The sequence below is a fragment of the Melozone crissalis genome, unplaced genomic scaffold (genome assembly GCF_028551555.1).
Source record: "Melozone crissalis strain CALT ecotype California unplaced genomic scaffold, PUWL_Pcris_2 ptg000041l_1, whole genome shotgun sequence".
In the NCBI taxonomy this organism is placed as follows: Eukaryota; Metazoa; Chordata; class Aves; order Passeriformes; family Passerellidae; genus Melozone; species Melozone crissalis.
In genome coordinates this window covers 807,501-828,783 of record NW_026535819.1, presented here as the reverse complement: position 1 = coordinate 828,783, position 21,283 = coordinate 807,501, and the positions used below count along the sequence as shown (strand labels likewise).

The 21,283-nt window shown below is 47.5% G+C and overlaps 1 protein-coding gene across 4 annotated transcripts in view; it reads right to left on the bottom strand.

Annotated features, from left to right (window-relative positions):
- MAPKAP1 (MAPK associated protein 1) overlaps positions 1-21,283 on the bottom strand; it is an 82,494-nt gene that overhangs the window by 34,668 nt on the left and 26,543 nt on the right. For all 4 annotated transcript variants that reach the window (XM_054284318.1, XM_054284317.1, XM_054284320.1 and 1 more), the window contains exons 6-8: positions 13,907-14,079; positions 8,710-8,886; positions 1,418-1,527 (exon numbers count right to left, since the gene is read on the bottom strand). In XM_054284318.1, coding sequence (XP_054140293.1) covers positions 1,418-1,527; positions 8,710-8,886; positions 13,907-14,079 — 460 coding nt within the window. The remainder of the gene's footprint in view (positions 1-1,417; positions 1,528-8,709; positions 8,887-13,906; positions 14,080-21,283) is intronic.

The following is a 21,283-nucleotide window of genomic DNA, read 5'->3' as shown; positions in this document are numbered from 1 at the left end:
GGGAAATCTGACCCCAGGAAATAAATAAAAGTCACCCAAAAAGTGAACAAAAGAGGTGTTTGAAAAAACCCCACCGCCATTCATCGCCGCTAACGACTTGTTCATTATGAGTGATGATGGATAAAGACTTCTCACGCTGAGATGAAATCAAGATTTATATGCATTGTTTCCTCTCCCAACTTGTGGGAAGATCATCATCATTTAATTCTATCTCTGCGGCCAGCGATGGGCATCCAGAGAGCAGGTTATCACACGGCGCAGTCAGCTGGCAGGGCGCGAGTGCCGCTGGCACATCTGGAGCGCGGCGCGCCGCCGGCCTGAGCGATGGCTGCTGGCCCCCCTCCAAATTGCTGCAGCCTGCCGGGGCTCCTCTCCCCCCCCAGCGCTGCTCCTCTCCTCCTCCCCCCCTTTTTTTTTTTTACGAGAATCAGATTTTCATTGCTCCATTCAATTGCTCTTCTCTGCCATTTTTTACAGCTCTTATCGTTCCCTTGGAATATGGCCTTGAGACAGCTCATCCGTGTCCTTCACTGTGTTATCTCTTCTAACTTTTATTAAAACTTCAGCTCTCATCTGAAGATAGCTAATTAAATCCATGACAGATTATACATGCATTTAAAAACTGCACTGAACTACTTTTTCTAAGGAGAACGGGGTTTATTTTCTTTTCCCATAGTTAAAACTGAGGGTGTATAAGGAGGTTTCATTCATTTACAAAGACAAGATCCTTATCTTTCCCACTATATAGATGGGTTTATATTAAAGTTCCTTTGTTGCGTGACAAGACTCGGTGCAATTTCTCTCAGTAATTATTTCTTGTTGCTGGAAAGATCTCTCAGCCTTATACTTCTGAAATATATACACTAACATATATGTGAATGCACATCTACCCCCCAGAAAAACATTGCTAAAATAGAAATACAAGCACTGTACATTTTCCTTTTTTAAGTGCTCATATGCCTTAACTATAACAGCACTATTTTGATAACATTGCAGAAAGTAAATTTTTCACTACAAGTAACAACGAATTCTTGAAATTATTTAAAATCACACTAAGCATAATTTTCTTACATAAATTAGAAGTATACATACAAACTCTATCATGGGCTGGACTTGCTGCACTTCTACCCATCATCCCAAATTACCATGAACTGGTCTTGAATGCAAATGGCTTTGTTATCATAAATAAATATTTGCAGGAATGGATATACTGCTCTGCAGCAAACATTATGCAGCTCCTGCACTGCCAACTTTGTGCCAGCATGGAGAACACAGACCTGTGCACAGAACTGCTGTGAGTGGGGCTGGGACACAACCCCCCAAAACCCGAGCAATGTTCACAACGGTTAAAAAGAGATATAAAATATACTCGTGGAGAAAACACCCTGCCCTCTGGAAAATACGATAAATAACCCACCTGAGCCTCTCTGTGATCCCTTCCTTCTCTTTAAGGCCTTTTGTAAGATATCCTTCATGGTGACCTTCATACTGTCCACCTGAATAAGTGAGAATCCATGAGCAGCATTTCTGCAAGACAGATGCACATGCAGTTTTACAAAACAATCATCACTGGCAGCTCCCCGCAGCCCTCGTTAGCTTCAAGCAAAGCACTCGTTAGGCACACGGTTAACGAACTTGGGCTGGAAGGGGAAGTTAAAGGGAGAAACCAAGCAAACTGCCTGAGCAAGGCAGAGACAAAACCAGCCAAAATGGGGTGAGATTTCAGGCAAGGGGTGTAAGGATTTTCCTAATTTATTGTTATTTTTGATCACTTGGCGTTCAGCATTAGAAGAGAAAAATGAGCCAGTGTACCTGGGGGGCTCCTCATCTCCTCAGCTCGTGCCTGTGCTTTACAGCCACTACAGAAAAGCTGCTTGCAGTGGCATTTTCACCCGTGTCCCACACGTAACAAACCCTTAGGGACAAGGGGCAGCATACCCCTCAGTGACAGCAGCTTTGCAGCACTACCGAGGTATTTCTTCAATGCATTATTCCCATTCTGACGGGGCTCCTTTGGACACGTGTTTGTGAACACAAAGGCACAAAATCTCCCAGAAAGATCCAAGGCAGTGGGTCCTTGTCCTGGCCATCACCCATGGGAGAGGCCACACAGGGGAGGGACTGCAAGGAGCACGGGGAGGGCTGTGGGGGACACTGCTCACAGACACCGAGAGGGGCACCCCTGGGGAAGCACAGAAGATGACAATATAATAGAAGAGACTCTGAATGAGCAGATCAGTAAATTTTGCCCCTTAGCCCTCGCAGTCAGTCTCGGCTCATGTCAGTAGATGTCACTGCAGACAGTTCCAGGGAAATCCGAGAGCTGAAGGCTCCCTCCGGAGAGATTGCTCTGCATGGAAAAAACTGGTTTGCAAAGCTATTTGGGCAGGAGGAGGAGCCTTGTATCTGGCAACCAGGAATTTTAATCAGGGAGTACAGCTCTATATGAACAGCACAGCTGGAATATTTTTAAAAGCAACTGGCAGGCGAAAGCAATCCAAGCAACACAAGTACGTCCCGCAAAACAAACCCATATTACATGTCACTTTGAAACACAAATGCTGGGACCAGAGGCTGGAGCTCAGGTCACATCAGACACGGCATGCCCAGCCCACGGTGACCCAGCCAGGACAGAGCCCCACTGCTCAGGGCACCGACTGCAGCGTGACCCAGGGGCCACGAGCCCCTGCCTGGCCACGTGCTGGTCACAGCTCGGTGTCCTGGTGCCCACCGTGCTCCTGGCAGCAGCAGCAAGCCTGGGCTCAGGACATGTCCCCCTGTCCCCCCTCGATGGTGTGAGATGCCGTTTCCCTCTCCTCGGTTCTGCGTTGGTCTCATCTGAATTTCATTTTCAATTCCCTTTGTTCCTGGCAAAATGAAACTGCCTAAAAGCCCAAATTTATGTTCTCCAGACCATTTATTATTTATAACTCTATCTTACTCGTCTTCAAACCAAATAATCCCAACCTTTTCATGCATCTGCTTTTCCCTCTGTTTGTGCCGTGTGTTCAGCACAGCAGGAGCAGAGCTGAGGGAGGGAGTGCCACTGCAGGTGACACTGCTGTCCTGGGAACAGCCCAGGGCTCAGGGGCTAACGCCTGCAATGAGCAGAGATCTTCCCCAGCACTCCACTGAGGAGCAATTTCCCTTGAAGCTGCTGTGGAGCAGCAGTTTCATGACCTGCACGAGCACCACACACCTGTCCTTTACCTGGCCAATCCCTCGCTTCCCAAAAGCCTCACAGCTTCAGTCCCAGCTGCCCTGCTGAGCAAGATTCAGGGGATTCTTTAAAGTGAAAAACCTATTCTACAGTTATAATCACAAAAAGGAAACTACCTTTGTGCTTTTATTTAAACAACACAAGGTTTCTCATTGAAGTGCTGCATGAAAAGCCCTCCATGCTGGACCAGACCATCACAACACCTGGTGCCTCCAGGTAATTCATACAATGCTCTGCAATATCTACAGGAATGTTCCGGAAAACTCCAACCAAAGTACAGGGAAATAAATTAAAATATTCCAGGGAAAAAAGAAATTGCAAAGGCAACAGAAGGCTTCCATAACCCGCGATGGCCAAAACAACCGGAGTCACAATTGTCCCCTTTGTACAAAACGCTTTTCAACATTGTTCACCCCAAACAGAGCAGGGCCTGCAGCCCCCTTCCCACTGGGCACAGAGTGGCCCTTGGCAGATGGCCCCAGCTCAGGGCTGCTCACACTCCCACGATCAGGAACGTCCCAAAAATGGAAGACTCTGTCTCAGTTCCTGACACTTCAGCTGCTGAAGAGCGCAGGCTGCTGTGTTCCGGGCTGGCCCGGCCCAGCCAGCCCTTTCCATTGAGCAGCTGGCCTGAGAACTGTCAGGCTGATTTCCCTGACACTCCATTACTAACCCCTGCCCGAGCCACGGCCATTCTTTGCCTCAGAAGCTGGATCTCATCCCAGAACAATCTCTGAAAGTTTATTTTACTGATCAAAGCAAAATAAGAAAGCCTGTGCGTTTGGCTATATTTAGCGTGCGAGCCGCGAGTGAGCGCTTGGCAGGAGCGGTGGGACGCGGAGCGCGCCCCGCTCTTGTAAACTCTTGGCTGTTTGCTCTGGAGCAGAGCCAGAGGGGCTGGACCCCCACCCTGCTCCAGCTGCTGCCCTCCCTGCCCCGGCCCCCCTCCCACAAGGCACCACCGCCACGTCAGAGCAACATTTCAGCACTCGGCAACCCCTCACATCTGAGCCGGGGTGGACTTAGGCCCAGACCAAAGAGCTCCCGACATCACTCTGGGGCCAGGCCAGAGTCAGAGCACGGTTCTGTGCCCAGAGGAGATGCCCCATGGAACCACAGATTAGCTGGGGTGGGAAGTGACCCCTGGAGATCCCCCTGTCCAATCCCCTGCCCAGGCAGGGTCACCCGGAGCAGGGGACACAGGAACACGGCCAGGTGGGTCTGGGATGTCTCCAGAGAGAGAGACTCCAGCCCCTCCTGGGCAGCTGTGCCAGGGCTCTGCCACCCTCCATGGAAAGGAGCTCTTCCTCACGTTGAGGTGGAAGTTGCTGTGGTTTAGTTTAAGGCCCCTGCTCCTTGTCCTGGCACTGGACACGCTGCCAGGTGTCCTGGGGCTGTGCTCAGCACTGGAGCTTCTGGAGCACCACCAGCCCAGCCCAGCCCTGCCTGGTGTGGCCCCAGCAGAGCAGGCTGGGCTGGAGAAACACACAGCCACCTCAGCCCACCACTGCCCAGCGTGCTCTGCCCTGGCCATGGGCATGGACTGTCCTCACTCAGCCCAATCCCAGCACATCCCTAATTGCAATCACTAACAATGTGTTTTACCTCCCTCTGCTAAGGTGCGATACCTTCCTTTTAGGTCAGCACACTGAAAATAGGACAGACAAGCAGATGCTGGTCAATCAATTAAAAGTGCTGCTGGCAAATTGGAAGCCAAAGAAATTCCTTAGCTTGTATTTTCTGTCATTTTGCAAAAACATACCTGGGTGACAAGGTTAAATCAAGCAAAGGAAATCCCTGGCACTTATCATCCACAGGCATTACTGATAAATTGTGCAGTGGAGGAATAAAGGATTACCTTCTGTATTTTTTCATTACACTTTTCTTTTGTTACAGAATACATAAATCCATTGTGGCACAATGTAATATGTATCATCGTGCTACACCTGTGGACGTTTCATAACGGCTGCCATGTCTGTGCAGTCAGGAATGATAAGTGAACCACCCGTGAATGTTAATGATAGTGATCATTCTGCAGTAACTTGGCTTTCCATCTTCTTTTACAGCCTCCGTGCTGGAGCCAGGGTGGCAAGGTTCAGGAGAGGGAAAGGCAAGCAGCAGCACAGGCAGAAGCTCTCCTCGTGGTGCTGAGGTGCCACGGGAACAGGCAGGGTCCCCCCTTCTGCCACAAAACAAAACAACCCACGCTGCAAGGACAAAGGGTTTCTGCTCTGAATCAGAAGAGAACTTTTTGAAAAGCTCCTTTCCAATCTAGAGAAATTTTTACTTTTTTTTTTTAATTTTTTTTTTTCTTAACACAGAAGTGGAATTTACTTTCCAGAAGTGGAATTTATAGCACTTAAAGCTCACTGCATAACCAGCTGGCATGGCTGGAAGTGCCTGGGAGTGACTAATAGCAATTTCCACTCGATCAGCACAAAGTCAGACTTTAGACTCAAAATCCCAGCTGATGCAATGGACTTACCTTAAGCTGGGTAATTTTTTAGATAAAGTGCACAGTGATAGGAACTGGACTAACTAATACCAGCCACAATTTTTATTCTGAGCCTGAATGACCTGCTTTTGTGCATCTCAGATTGGCCTTGCATAGCTCTGGGCACTATTGAGTTCAACTGGCTGCATTTTAACACCACTATAGCAGTCCTTAGCCCTTTATCAAGTGTTCTGATGTCCTCCTACCCCTCCCTCTCCACTATCCTGGGAGCCACATTCTTAATTTTGCACCCACATTAACTGTCTGAAATTTTATATGAATATTCTAAAATGTACTTTGCAGATTACCCACCCCCATGCACAAATCAGGAACAGGCCTTTTGGGGACTGCTGCTGGAGTCCAACAAAAAACACATTTCAGGGCTTTGAACTGAATTTGCAAAAGCACAATGCAAGTCTGGTATTTTAAAAGGGTTTCAAACCTTAAACTATTGGGTATGGCTTTGAAAATTTGTATATAATAGTCAAAGCAATTTAAGTACAGTATCAAAACAGAAAAAAGTGCTACAGAGCAGAAGAACTGGATGCCAAATTTGCTCTGTGTGCCAACTGGCAGCTGAGCTACAGCTCCTCGAAACACCATTAGATCGAGTGTGTCACGTTCCAACAATAAAATTTCCAAGGGAAAAAGCCCTAATGATGGTACAGATTTATTTTAAGCCATTCAGGTATGACCTCAGCTCCTCAAGAAGCCTGTGTTCCCATGGATGTGGTGCTCTGCTCGCCTCTCCCTGGCAAACCCCCCGGATGGAGCATGGGGTGCCGTGCCTGGGGCTGGACAAAGCTCTGCTCTCCACAGCAGCCCCTTCCAAACACACAGCTCGCTAGACTAATGGGCACTGAGCAGCCAGAACGACTGCCCTCCTTCTTCTCCTTGTGTAACTTTGCCAGAGTCCTTGGAACTTGCCAAATTCGGTCATGCCTGCTTAGCTTGCTCGACTGATTGTGCCAGAAAAGAAAATAAGACACAGATGTATTTGAGCTCTTTGAGATGCCAGTAAGAGCGACAGCTAATGGCTTCATTTCGACCCTCCCCTACCAGCTGGGCACAGGTGGGGGGATAATGAGGTCCCTCTCCCTAATCAAACTCAATTATTTACTACTCTGTACAGCCACAAAGACATCCGCATCCAGCTCGCAATATAAACTGCACTGTGGGCTACTTCCAGCCACCACCTCTGGGTATTTACAACTGACTCGAGTGGCTCAGAGTTTGCCTTGGCAGGAGTGAAGTGTGTAAAGTTCTGCAAACTGTTTCTGCTCACACCTGTCCTGCAGAAGGGGGTCCCTGGCGGGGCTCAGCCCGCGAGGAGGAGCATGGTTCCAGCACGGAGCTCCTCACAAGCATCAACATTTTTCAACAGTGATTCAATATTAATAAACATTACAAGTCACAAGGCTGACATGGCAGCAGCTGAAGTACTTCAGCACGAGGAGGAGAAAAAAAAAGAGATGCAAAATATAAAACCACAATTACATGCACCGGTAGGGTGACAGGGGAGGAAGAAGACATAGAATTTACAGCAAATCCCTACAAAAATAAGACAGCACACACATGTAAACTCACAGAGGTAACAACCTTTTGATCAAGTGATGATCAAATAATTCTTTATTCTAGGGGACACATTAAAAATTCTAATTTAAACCTAGCTATTTACACAGTAATCACAAGCCATTTAAAATTAAAATGCGGATGCTGGCACCACCAAACTGACCCTTTCAGAAGAGCACTGCTCATGATGCAGCTGTCCTATTTCTCCTCAGCAGCACCTCCAAGCTAGAAGGGAGCTCCTCACATCAGCACAAATGATGGTAAACGAAAAGATTTTGCATTTTTCTGCAGCTGGGCCCTTCTCCTGCTGCCTGCTGCAGGCAGAGCTCTGCTGGGCAGCCCCAGACCCCACTGAGATCTCTGGGCTGTCACAGGAAGGGCAGTGCCACCTCTGTGAGCCACCCCAGACCCCACTGTCCCCATGGGAAGGACAGCCCCAGCCCCTGACCCACCCCTGGTCACTGCAGTGAGCACCGAGCCCAGCTCAGGCACCCAGGACAGCTCTGGGGGCACAGCTGGGGAAGGACACTTTATCCAGATGAGAAATCAGCAACAATTTAGAGATGTCCATTGACAATGACCTCCCCTTCCTCACCACGGCCTCAGTGCAGCACAGCCCAGCATCTCAGCCTTGAATAACTTACTTGTGAACACTGGGGCCAGAATATTTTATTTCCCAGTGCCCTGATGCAGTGGAGCAAAGTGAACGTGGCCTTTGGGAATACACGTGGGATTTCTGACAATGGCTTTCTGTAGGATGCTTTGCAACATCGCTAAGAAACACAGTACACAATAAAGAATATAAAAACTAATTAAATAAGCCAGATTTTTTAAAAAATGTCTGATTATTCAGAACTAGAAGCAGCTGTAGTGCTAAGAAATGTAAGTAATGTCCAATAACCAGGAAAACCCTATTAGCATTTTCATTTCAAGAGCTCCAAACATGAAATATTTTTCCCAAGTAAGAAGTGGCTTATGGTCCTGGCATTTTGTTCTAGTAATTAAGGCCTTCTGATGGTTTAAGAGATTTTTCATTCACAAGTAAAAAAAAATAAAAGTGATCAAGCACAGTATATATCCCTGGATATAGCAAAGGACAGAGCAAATTCTTCTTGATCTACAATCAGACAGCTGATGTCTCAGGGGTGGGTGGGGCGTCTCTCACCGATCTCTTCTGGATTTGGGAGGGGAATGTCCAGTCCAGCTGGTGTGCTTGGTTACTGCGTTTTTATTCTCACTGTTATTGAGCCACATTGCAACTATTTGTCTATAAACCACTTCAGTGCAGAGCATCACCAAGGAGCGTGGCCCCAGGTGTTGGTGAGGTCAGGAGAAGGGAGGCAGAGGAGGAGGAGGAGGAGGAGGAGGAGGAGGAGGAGGAGGAGGAGGAAGAGGAGGCGGCTGTGCCCGGCCGGGTACTCACATGCGCACGAAGAGCGACTGCTTGGCTGCCAGCCCTGGGGACGAGTACTTCTCCACCAGGGCCAGCGTGCTGAAGCCAAACTTGTGGATGGGCTCGTTGGAGTCCAGGGGCGGGAAGTCCGTGTCCACCTCGCCGTCGTCCTCGGCGATGTGCAGGCAGTAGGCGCTGACATTGTCACTGCAACAGAGGGACAGAGCGACTCAGCACAGCCTGCGGTGGCACCTGCACGGGACACCTGCACGGGGCACCTGGACAGGGACACCTGCACAGGGACACCTGCACAGGGACACCTGCACGGGGACACATCCATGGGGTCATCTGGACAGGGACACCTGCACAGGGCACCTGCACGGGGCACCTGCACGGGGCACCTGCACGGGGACACCTGCACAGGGCACCTGCACGGGGCACCTGCACAGGGACACCTGCACAGGGACACCTGCACGGGGACACCTGCACGGGGCACCTGCACAGGGGCACCTGGACAGGGCACCTGCACAGGGACACCTGGACAGGGACACCTGCACAGGGCACCTGCACAGGGACACCTGCACGGGGACACCTGGACAGGGACACCTGCACAGGGACACCTGCACGGGGACACCTGCACGGGGACACCTGCACAGGGCACCTGCACGGGGACACCTGCACAGGGCACCTGCACAGGGCACCTGCACGGGGACACCTGCACGGGGCACCTGGACAGGGACACCTGCACAGGGACACCTGCACAGGGACACCTGCACAGGGCACCTGCACGGGGCACCTGCACGGGGACACCTGCACGGGGACACCTGCACAGGGCCACCTGCACGGGGACACCTGCACAGGGACACCTGCACAGGGCACCTGCACGGGGACACCTGCACAGGGACACCTGCACAGGGCCACCTGCACGGGGACACCTGGACAGGGCCACCTGCACAGGGCCACCTGCACAGGGACACCTGCACAGGGACACCTGCACGGGGCACCTGGACAGGGACACCTGCACGGGGACACCTGCACAGGGACACCTGCACAGGGACACCTGCACGGGGACACCTGCACAGGGACACCTGGACAGGGACACCTGCACAGGGCACCTGCACAGGGACACCTGCACGGGGACACCTGCACAGGGACACCTGCACGGGGCCACCTGCACAGGGACACCTGCACGGGGACACCTGCACAGGGACACCTGGACAGGGACACCTGCACAGGGCACCTGCACAGGGACACCTGCACGGGGACACCTGCACAGGGACACCTGCACGGGGCCACCTGCACAGGGCACCTGGACAGGGACACCTGCACAGGGATACCTGGACAGGGACACCTGCACAGGGCCACCTGCACGGGGACACCTGCATGGGGCACCTGCACAGAGCATTGCTCTCAAATGGCACGGTGACACCACACAAACGTGTCCCCAAAGGTCACAACATGTCCTGCTGCCACAACCCTGTGGTGATGGAAAAACCCCAAACCTCAGAGCAGAGCAGTCTTCGTCCTTCACTGCTCCACAAACGAAACCGGACAATGATTAAAATGCACTAAAATCTGTAAAAGTTTTGTGATTTTGTAAAGCAGGAAGGATATTTCTCCATTTGTGAAAATTTATTTATTTATATGATGACCACACTTCAGAGCTGAAGGCAAACAAGTGGTGTCTGTGATTTCTCACAGGTCAAACAACTGTGGAAGCTTTGTGTCTGTAGGCTGGAGAAGCAGAGAGTGCTCTCGGGCAGGTGAGCAGGGTAATGAACTATGGGAAAAGCAAATATCTATCCAACACAGCAGCAATGATTAGCAGAACACTTACCTTTCTAAATACCTAAGTTCAGTCACTAAAAGCAGTCACAAATTAATAAACACCAACAGGCAGAACTAACACAGAAAGCTGAAACAGATACAATGTGAAAGAAATAAAGAGCTGAGCCTCTTTCTTTCCACAGATGAAAGTCCAGAGGGAAACAACTATTTATAGCTACCAAACAGGTATTAATCATAATTTCCTAACATTGAAATCTATTTCAAATGTTACTTCAGTTTAAATTATTGACCTGAAAATAAGTATTCTTTCTGACTGTAAACCTGCCAGCACTCAGGCCTTTCCCCAGCCATGCAGTAAAGCTGGAGATGCATGTGGCAGCGTGTTTCTAAACTCTGCAGTTTAAATTTGGAGTTTTAATTGCATGATTGATGCTTAAATTAATTAATTGTAAAGTGTATGCTAATTGTTTAATTGGTCGCTTGATCTATATAGATCATTTTTTGAATTAAATGAGTTGATTTACAAAGTTTATTGATTGGATGTGACAATGAATTATTTCACTGACTACCTGATTTGCAATTTTCTCAATTAATTCACAAACCTTTGGTTGCAACTGTGCTTTATTGAGAGTGCTTAGTCCAGGTGATCTATAGGCATCTTGTCATGACTAAGACATTTATTATAGAAAACAGGGAATAATGATGCATTGCTGTTAATGTAAGCTGCAATTCTGCTCACCAAAGGTAATTCAGCAACATTCACCACTCTGAATTTTGGAAATTCTGCAAACACTAGCAAAGAAACTTTCTGGCCTTGAACCCGTCCAGGGATGGGGCAGCCACAGCTGCTCTGGGCGCCCCGTGCCAGGGCCCCACAGCCAGGAATTCCCAATTCCCAATATCCCACCCATTCCTGTGCCCTGTCCCCCCCTGCCTTGTCCCCAGCTGGAGGAAGGCCCAGAGCACAGCCAGCAGGTCCCAGTGCCACCAGCTCCTGCCCCAGCAAACTGGGAACATCCCAGCACTGCTCACGCCCCACAGAACAGAGGGGCTGCAGATGTCTGCACTCATGGGCTGCCTTCCTCAACACATTTAGCCACCATGTGGTAAAAAAATAAATAAAAAAGTCCAGTGAGTAAAACTGTTCTGCACTTTGAACCTCCCCCAGGCTGAGGGAGATTGAATTGGGAACTTACAAGCTCAGCACAAAAAGGAGAGATTCACTCCTCACTTCTAAAAATAGCAATTCTATTTGAATTGTGCATCTCACTATTAATTTCTTCCTAGAAAGGGATTTTGTTTATTTTTTGCAGGTGGAATCATTCCAGCACATCTGTCAGGGGCTGGCAGGAAAGTGCTGGGTTACAACCCAGGTCCATGTGTGGGAGGCCAGGGACAGGGCTGCTAACCCTGCCAGTGGTTCCTGGAACCAAGAGACTGAATAGAGACAAATACAACACAATTATAATAAAAAGGCAGCCTAATTGAATACAGAATGTTCTCAAAGCTGTCAACTAGTGCTCATTCACTTCAGACTCTTACACCTATCTTTTAGGAAAAGGAATTAGGCAGTAATATATTCTTTTCCTAAAGACAGAAGGGGTTGTTTCTCCTAATTATAAAGTCTAAAACCTCCTCATTATTCTCCCAGTGTCACTAGCAGGTATAGCTGTCACTCCGCATGCCTTGCATACCCATCTGAGGCATTCTGCAGATGGATTTCAGTGCAGTGCCACAGTGATCCCCATTTTGTCCTTTCACACTCCCACCTGACTGAATCAGGAGCAAATGGCCAATGCAGAATGGGCACCCTACACGAGCTCCTTCTTTACTTGGAAATATGAGAATTAGTTTGCAGTTAAATCAATCCTTGCTTCAGGACTGGCACTCAGCAATGCTAACAAAAAGATGATGAGAAATAATTAAGGACCTACAAGAAAAGGAACTTCTTGGAAACTCGGGGCTCTGGCCTGAGCCTTTGTCCCCAGAGTCTCAGCTGCTGCTGCTGTGTCTGACTGTGCTCTTGGGAGCTCACGCCTCCATTATTTATTTTATTTTATTCTCTCTGCCTGAGATTTGATTACATTGGACAGCCTCCTTGCTCATGAGCACTTTTTGACACATCATAACATCTTATCCTTCAAGGCAGACAGTGAAATTCATTTCTTCCCACTGTTGCCTTTTGCTGTGGGCAGTGATGGTTCATGGAACACTCCACTCACGGGGGCTGTTCCATTTGAGCTCTGCTCTGCTCCTGAGAAATATGTGTGTGCCCAAAGACTGACATCAGCGCAGTCTTACTCATTAAAAAATAGCCTAATCATACACAAAGGACACTTCTCTGAACTTGTGATATAATGAGCAAAATTAATAACAGCAAATGAAATGGCACCATCTGTGAATAATTTTATATTTCTTCTCCAGAACATAAAAAAGGACAAATCAAACCCAAGCGTTAAACCCCAGAAACATTTCACATGTCTGTTGAGAAGAGCTAAGGAAAAATCCATATCCAAAGAAAGAACATCCATGGAAGTATTTTCAAGAGGGGCTGCTTTCCTGTGTGCCCTATCTGTGGAACAGAAATCAGCAAATCCAAACCTGGGAGCCCAAGTGCCCTGACTCCCATTCCCCCCACAGCTGGGCTACACCAGCAGCTAAGGCTGCTGAGGCCTCCAGGGCTCCTGAAAAATGCTGAAAGAGTGAGCTGTGAAATTCAGGATGAAAAAACCCCCACCCTATTTATTCAATATTCCAGGAACAGTAAAAAAGTGAAATTTGGCTCATATAGAAATAACCCAAACAAAACTATCAACCTCCTTGCACCAGGGACATCCCTGCCAGTACCTGACAACTCTGTAATAAACCACTTTAAGTCCTTATTTTATGTTCTATGGCCCAGCAAAACCAGAAGTATTTTACACAGCTGTTCTAAACTAAAGCTGCTCAGGTGAGCTGTTCTGAAGAACCTTTCCATGCATCTCTTGTCATCTGCCAGGAAAAAGGAACAAAAGGAACAGCTCTTACTAACCACCAGCAGTGCTCCAGCACAGCAGAGGGACTGCGAGGAGCTCTGGACTTTATCTGACTTCTTGTCATCTCAGCCTTTAAGGACACTAGCAAAAAATAGATGGGACATGGAATAACAAATGCCTCTGTGACACCAAAAGAGATACAGTTTGCATTATTTTTACATAGTTTTGAGATGATGATTAATTTACAGGCCCAAGCCCTCCTGTTGATCATTTCCCAGCACACAGCAGCTAATTGAAAGAGAAATGGCTGGAGGTGCCCCTGTGCTGCTCGGAGGGAAGTACTGCTACATGTGAAGGTGCTAGGGTTATATTTCCAAACACTGACACAGAAATCCGTTTCAGTACGCAAAAAGGCTGCAGAGGAGAAATGGAGAGGTCAGGAGGTAGTAAAGAAAGAGCATTACTTCAGCTTGGGTTCCCGTCCCTCACTTGTATATTGCCAGCAGATGAGCCCGATCAGGTCGTGCACCTTGGCGTTGGCGATGGTCACCACGGTCATGGGCTGCAGCTTGTCCTGGCTCGTGTGCAGGGGGAGGTAGACATCGATTTTTTTGGTTGCCGTTGTACCAACGTGGCCCTGGGGAGGAAACACGTTTCATCAGGATGTATCAAAAAGTGTCACAGGGCTTATACACAAAATCTGGGCGGGCGGAATTCGGCTCAGCAGGAAAACCAAAATATGCTGCTATGGCTTAAAATTGGAAGGAGATTAAACATTCAAATTCCAATTATTTCCCTGCTGTTTATTGGTAAAAAGGACATGAAATATCTGGACATGATTTCACAGATTTCCATAAAGAGCCTGAACTTTGCTGCAGGATCCCATGTTCCTGCAGAATCCAAAAAATGGAATTATGCGTGGGATGGAGAGGAAGAAGGACAACAAACCAGCCTAAGACTTCCAAATTGTTTCTGCATTTCTGCTGTCTTCTGCAGTTCTTCCCCTCCACCCGAGGAGCCCCCAGAGGGAGCACAGACACCCACTCCCCAAGGCTTGGCCTTGGCTTGCCAAGAGCAGAACAAAACCACACACACAGCTGAGCCACTGAACTGCTCTGCTTGAGGACACCAGCGAGAATCAACCATTGTTGGGGTTTGCTGGAACTTACCGGATGAAAATAGCCCATTTGGTGCCCTGGAGACTGACAATTAAATAAACCATAAAGCACACAGTAACACAGATCTATGACATTTGCATCACAAGAAAAGGATGTTTAATCCAGTGCAGGTAGGACTGCAGCTTTCACCCAGAAATCTTCTAAACAAACAAAAATTGCACATCCTGACCCCTCTTCCAAAGCACCCCAAGTAACTCTGTATCTCCATCTCTCTCCATACTACAAGGGCCTTGAGAAGAGAAAGGCCTTCTTGAATTAATCACTTGGAATTCTAAGTAACAGAATAAAAGGATTCAATGCTATAAATCTATAATGAGAGCATAAAACAGGGAGTTAAATGCCATGTGCTAATTTCAATATATTGTTAAAAACCATTTGATCCTTCAGTGTGATTATAAATTAGAGAAGTAATAGGAATTTAAAGATTAAAGTTATTCATACTGGCACAGCTAAAAGTATTATTAAAATCCATCCCAACATAATACATTTATTTTTTAAGAAAGCATTTTTATAGAACAGATACCTCCTCTTCCCATATTTTTAGGGTAAGAAGAAACCGGTTTGGCTAATTTAAAGGAAGGGTTAGGATTGCAACAGAACAGGGGACATTCCTGCACTCTGTTTGGATAAACCTGAACAAGCTTTGGTTGAGCTCATGTGCCCGGGACCCTCTGGGACACCTTAACCCCACGAGGTCATGAACACAACAGAGCTGCTAAAAATCACCAGGGTGGGCTTCTGTCTGTGCTTTTCTACTTCCAGGACTTATTGTGAAAGGGAAATGAGGTGGTGCCAGGTAACAGCTCAGGTGTGTGTGCCCAGGTGCCCACACCCAGGCACGGGGGGCTGCGGGTGTTGGTGACCTTGGTGCTGCCCAGAGACCCCCGAGCTGAGGCTGCCTTGGCAGGAGAAGGAGCAAACAGCAGGAAATTAATGGCACTCCTTGGCACACCACGCCAGTTACACACGTAAATGCAGGGAGGACAGAGGGACACTGGGCACAGGGACAGAGGGACAGAGGGACAGAGGGGCACTGGGACACAGGGACATTGGGACAGAGGGACACAGGGACAGAGGGACACTGGGCACAGGCACAGAGGGACAGAGGGGCACTGGGACACAGGAACAGAGGGACAGAGGGACACTGGGCACAGGGACAGAGGGACACAGGGACACGGGAACAGAGGGACACAGGGACAGAGGGACAGAGGGACACAGGGACACAGGGACACGGGAACACAGGGACAGAGGGACACAGGGACACGGGAACAGAGGGACACAGGGACAGAGGGACACAGGGACACGGGGACACAGGAACTGAGGGACACAGGGACACAGGGACACGGGAACACAGGGACAGAGGGACACAGGGACACGGGAACAGAGGGACACAGGGACACAGGGACACAGGCACAGAGGGACACGGGGACACAGGGACCAGCTGAGGCCAGGCCTCAGAGCCAGCCCAGGGACAGCTCCTGGCTCTGCAGGGACCTGCAGCCTCCTCTCCAGGAGGAACCACTCGCAACCACAGCCATTCCTGGAACCACAATTACTTCTGGCTCCCAACTAAAAACTGTGTTCCAAGTGGAAGTGCTGAGGAAACCCAGAAGATAAAGGACAATTACCAATATTCAAAGAGGCAGCATCAAACTTTATTAATAGATCCTGTATAAAATTCAATGGAAAATCTATTCAGGGCCAGGGGCCTTACCATTTGGAGTTTCCTTAATAGCCTCCAATAAATCTGGGAAGCATAAAGGGGCTGTTAAATTAACATTTTCCTGATCTGTCACCTGTGGCACAGTTAATTTGTCAAAAAATTCTTTTAGCTTGTCACTGGACACTGTATATTCTGACAAATGAAGTCTGGAATAAAATTGACAAAATATCTCGTTAATTTTCTAGGAAATCACAAATCTGATTCCATTAAGCTTTTATTGTTAGAAATGTTATATCCCACCAATCCTTTAAGAAAGTGAGGAGTAACTGGATACACTGAAAATGTACAATAAATCATAGAAAATTTTCCTAGTGTTTTTATTGATGGACTCTTTTAAGGCTCCCTGGTGCTCTCCTACAGTATGTCAAATTAAAAAAAAAAAATAATTATTTAAAATTTATCAGTCCTTCCAACATAAGATGTCTTTCTAAGATTGAAAATCACATTTTAAGTGAAGTCCATGAGGGAATGCACCCCTCCCTCATGCACCAGGTGGGTGTACCTTGGTCACTGACCCTGGGGAGCTCCCCATGCACAGCTCTCCCCTGGCAGCCCCTGCAGCCCCTGCAGAACAGGAGGGGCACACTCAGGCACAGGGCGCCCTCCTCACTCCTGCTCTGCCTCACCGCACACCAGGCACAAAATTAAAACAAAGTCCATAAACATTTCCAAGGGAAAAGTGATTGATTTTCAACACTGACAATTTACTGCCTCTTCCTGCACAATGGAGTTCTGTGACTAAATGTTATATCACTTTAAGATTAGATGTTCTAATGATATAATGCAAAGATTTTACTGAATCATTATTTAGTGGGAGTCATAAAAACCTCTAAAAATTAATCTTTCATGCACATCTAGCTTACCCAAAGTTAGCATTTAATTAGATGGCCTTGGCACGAATGAGCTTACTACTTTATTTGCTCAATCAGTATACGTCTCTTCAGTAATTATAATTAATTCAAGTCATTGACTCACCTCCCAGCAAACAACGCTAAACACTGCACAAAATGGAAACAAATGCCTTTCCATTCCCAAATGCAAAATGTCTTCTCACTTTTAAACTCAGTTCAATGTTTTTTGGTTTGGGTGACAGGGTGTTGACTGCACTCTGTGACCCAGCAATCACCTCCACAACATAACTTACTCGCTTCTGTATTTAATTGACACACAGAAAATACTTGAAGGGGGAAAGTGGAAATAGAGTAACCCAGTATTTACAACACACAGAAATTTCTAACAGATCAGAGCACAGATGTTTATGGCAATATAAGGGACCATATTTTTTCTTTTTTCTTTCCTTCTTCAGCCCACCCCACTGTTCCCCACCATGGCAAGACTGGAATGGTGTTTGTTTCATCAGGTGGTTACACCAGCACTGGGGCTTTCATCACTTTGGGCACTCGGTTCCCCCATTTATTCCCAAACCAAGGTGGAGGACACCCCAGTGTACCCAGCACACTGCCAGCCCTGCAGCTCCCCAGTGAAGCCCCAGAGCTGTTCCCTTCTGAGGAGAGCATTCTCCTTTGCATCACCCCAGCTTGTGCTGCACAGTTAGCAGATCACGATGTAAAACTCCATTAACATCATTAAATACTTAATTTATCTTATTCGCACTGTCACTATTCATAAAAATTTAACCCAGTAATTTCCTGTTATCCAAAGCATAACAAAGTATGAATATTTAACTGCAAGGTAAATAACACACTATTATTTTTTATTCTAAATTGTTGACTCCAGTTAGCATGCCTGCTCTGCAGAGCACCAGGCGATTTGTCAATTAGAGGTCCAGATGTTGTGCAGGCTGCAGAGGCAGCAGCAGCTCTGAGCAAGGCGTCCTCTGCATGGCAATGATCACCACAGCCCCAGCTCCAGGCTGCATTACCATGCTCATGTTTTATTCCAGCCCCCTCCTCATGTACCAGTTAATTATACAGCACACAGCTGAGAGACATCCCCTCCGAGCTGGACAGGTTCCTCGCACCTGAACACGTCCTCACACTCAGAGATTTACCAGAGTTACAGACATAACCACACAGCCCAGCACCCGCATCACTGCCTGCTCCTGTTGGCATTCACTCCCACAATTAATAAAATTATGTAAGTCCTGAGCAAAGAATAAGACACATAGAGCTGGTAACGGCACGTTTCAATTATAGTAACACACATTCATTTGTACAACTCTCTGTGAATTAAAATCTGGTTTACTTGGAGTGCTATTAATGTGAATTCTTAATACTGCTTTTTTTCTGACAAATGCTGTGTGGAGGGAGGGAGAAGCCCCAGGTCCACCCCGTTACAGCCCAGGCTGTGTTTTTGTCCATGCAGGTGTCAGATTTAGGACAAATGGCCCTGTCCATCCTGCATTCTGCCCCACACTGGCTCCCTCTCCGTGTGCCCAAGCCAACACAGAGGGTGGGATGTCCCACCGGCCCTGTGGCACCAGCTCAGCCTGCCCTGCAGCCCTGGGATAAAAACACATTGATCCAAGTGTTGCTGCTCCAGCTGCAGCAGAAATGCATTCATTATCCCAAACCATCCTCGAATTCCTTCTAGTGAGGAGAAGAAACAGCCTCTTTAGAAGAATTATACATATTTTACTCAGTAATAAACATTACAATTTAATACGGAGGAATAGAGTTTTTCTTTGTAATAACAAAATGCAACCAAAACTTATAATTAAAACTGCACCATAAACATTATTTGTGCGTTAAGGAACGTGCCACGATCTATTTTAACGAACAGATGCTCTAAAAAAGATGAATGTTTTCAGAAATATTCAATCCTTGAACAGATCAGCCTCTAATCCTCTGCTTCTGCTGCACAAAGCAGACAGCTCAAGTTCCTCGAGGACATCAGCCAACCTTAGGTGGAACATTTTTAATACATCACCGTGTCACTTTTTAATGTGCCACAATCTATTAACCACATGGCAAACTAACAGGGATTTTTAAAATATGGGTTTTATAGCTTTGTGCCGGTGATTAATTAAATAAATAGGCAGCGTTTCACAAATCATGCCTCTAATTAGGCCGAGGCGGGCGCGCTGCATCGCTGGCAGAGCTGGCAGCTGAAGCTGCAGCAGGGCAGCGGCGCCGGCCCGCAGGTGCTGCGCTGGGCTGGAACGGGCTCCAGCTGCTGTGAGCGTGTTCCTGCCATCATCATCCTCCCCATCCTGCTGAGCGTGTTCCTGCCATCATCATCCTCCCCATCCTGCTGAGCGTGTTCCTGCCATCATCATCCTCCCCATCCTGCTGAACGTGTTCCTGCCATCATCATCCTCCCCATCCTGCTGAACGTGTTCCTGCCATCATCATCCTCCCCATCCTGCTGAGCGTGTTCCTGCCATCATCATCCTCCCCATCCTGCTGAGCGTGTTCCTGCCATCATCATCCTCCCCATCCTGCAGGGAACCAGCGAGGGGACAAGGACAGCACCGTGGTGCCTCTGAACGTGTGTTCCTGCCATCATCATCCTCCCTCATCCTGTAGGACACCAGCGAGGGGACAGGGGCAGCACTGCTGTGCCTGCTGAACGTGTTCCTGCCATCATCATCCTCCCTCATCCTGCAGGACACCAGCAAGGCCACAAATGCAGCCCAGCCCTGCCTGCGATTCCACCTGAAGTGGCAAAGTTGTGCCTTGCAGAAAATGAACAAATATTAAAGGCGCATGCTGGAAAAATGCACCCGCTAAATGATACATTTTCTGTCAAAACATTTCAAAGTTGAAGCTGCAACTAATTACATGCGGTCCATTCAAAGAAGTCAAGCAAGGCTTATCATTAAAATGACTCAATTATTCTTAAAAGAAAGAGAAAATAATCTGTAAAACCTGCCTGCAATCTCATCAGTTTTACTGTACCTACCTCAATACATCATTTCCCCCAGAGCTCAAATTAAACTCTTAATAGTTAATATGCTCAAGTTTTACTATAGGTTTTCCTCCAAACTATTATTAACTGGAATTTCCTACCTAGGAAGGGTTTTATATGGAAATTTGTTCTGCAGTGTTTAGTGACACTATCACAACAGCTTTTTGCCCCTCAATTTAAAAACCATCAGAGAGACAGAACGTGATGTGGAGTCAGGCAGCTCATGGAGATGGGATTTGATTTCCTCCACCAGGCGATTTCTTTCTCAGCATCAGCCCCCAAAGTACCCCCTTCAAGCCAAATTTCCTTGCACTCAGGAGTTTTGCACTCTTGGATGGGGTGTCATGGAGTGCATGCCCCTGGTACCAGGGCAGGTGCCACAGCACTGGGGAGGAGCCCAGGACTGATAAATAATGAACAATAAATAACAAATACAGTGTCCCACTGACACTGCCCTCCCTCCTGGCAGCAGGTGCTGGCACAGCAGTGCACCCATCACACAGCACCAGTCTAGGGGGGCTCCCCTCCAGCACCTCAGCAGCCTCGTGGCACTCAGGGCCACCTCTAAAAGGACAATTAAAGACTTTAACCTTAAAGCTTTTGCCCTTAAAATATGTGAAAACGCCCTGATGGGCTGTTCAAGCAACTTTGATGCAGGACGCTTTCTGACATAAAGCGTTTTCAACTTTTTTTCTCCCAGGATTTAGGTCCATAGCAGCCTGAAGTTTGATAAATTCATAAATTCAATCTCCACAAAGACCTGAGAAACTGCTCCTATTAGTAAATCAAGCAAGCTCTACTAATATTAAGAAGACAGTGAGAATTTTCTTCCTCTTTGGTTCAGATAGGGAAACAAAAGAATTTACATGGAAAAAACTGACCATTATATTGCCTTTACAAATTCTGAGTGGGAAATATTAAAGAAATTGAAAAAAATAATGAAATATAAATTTATACTGGAATCAAGAATAAACCAATTACCAGTTCACTTACATTTAATGTTTAACTGCAAAACGAGAACTCTTTGATTAGTGATTTCATGGTGCTTAAACAGACACATAAGTGAGCCC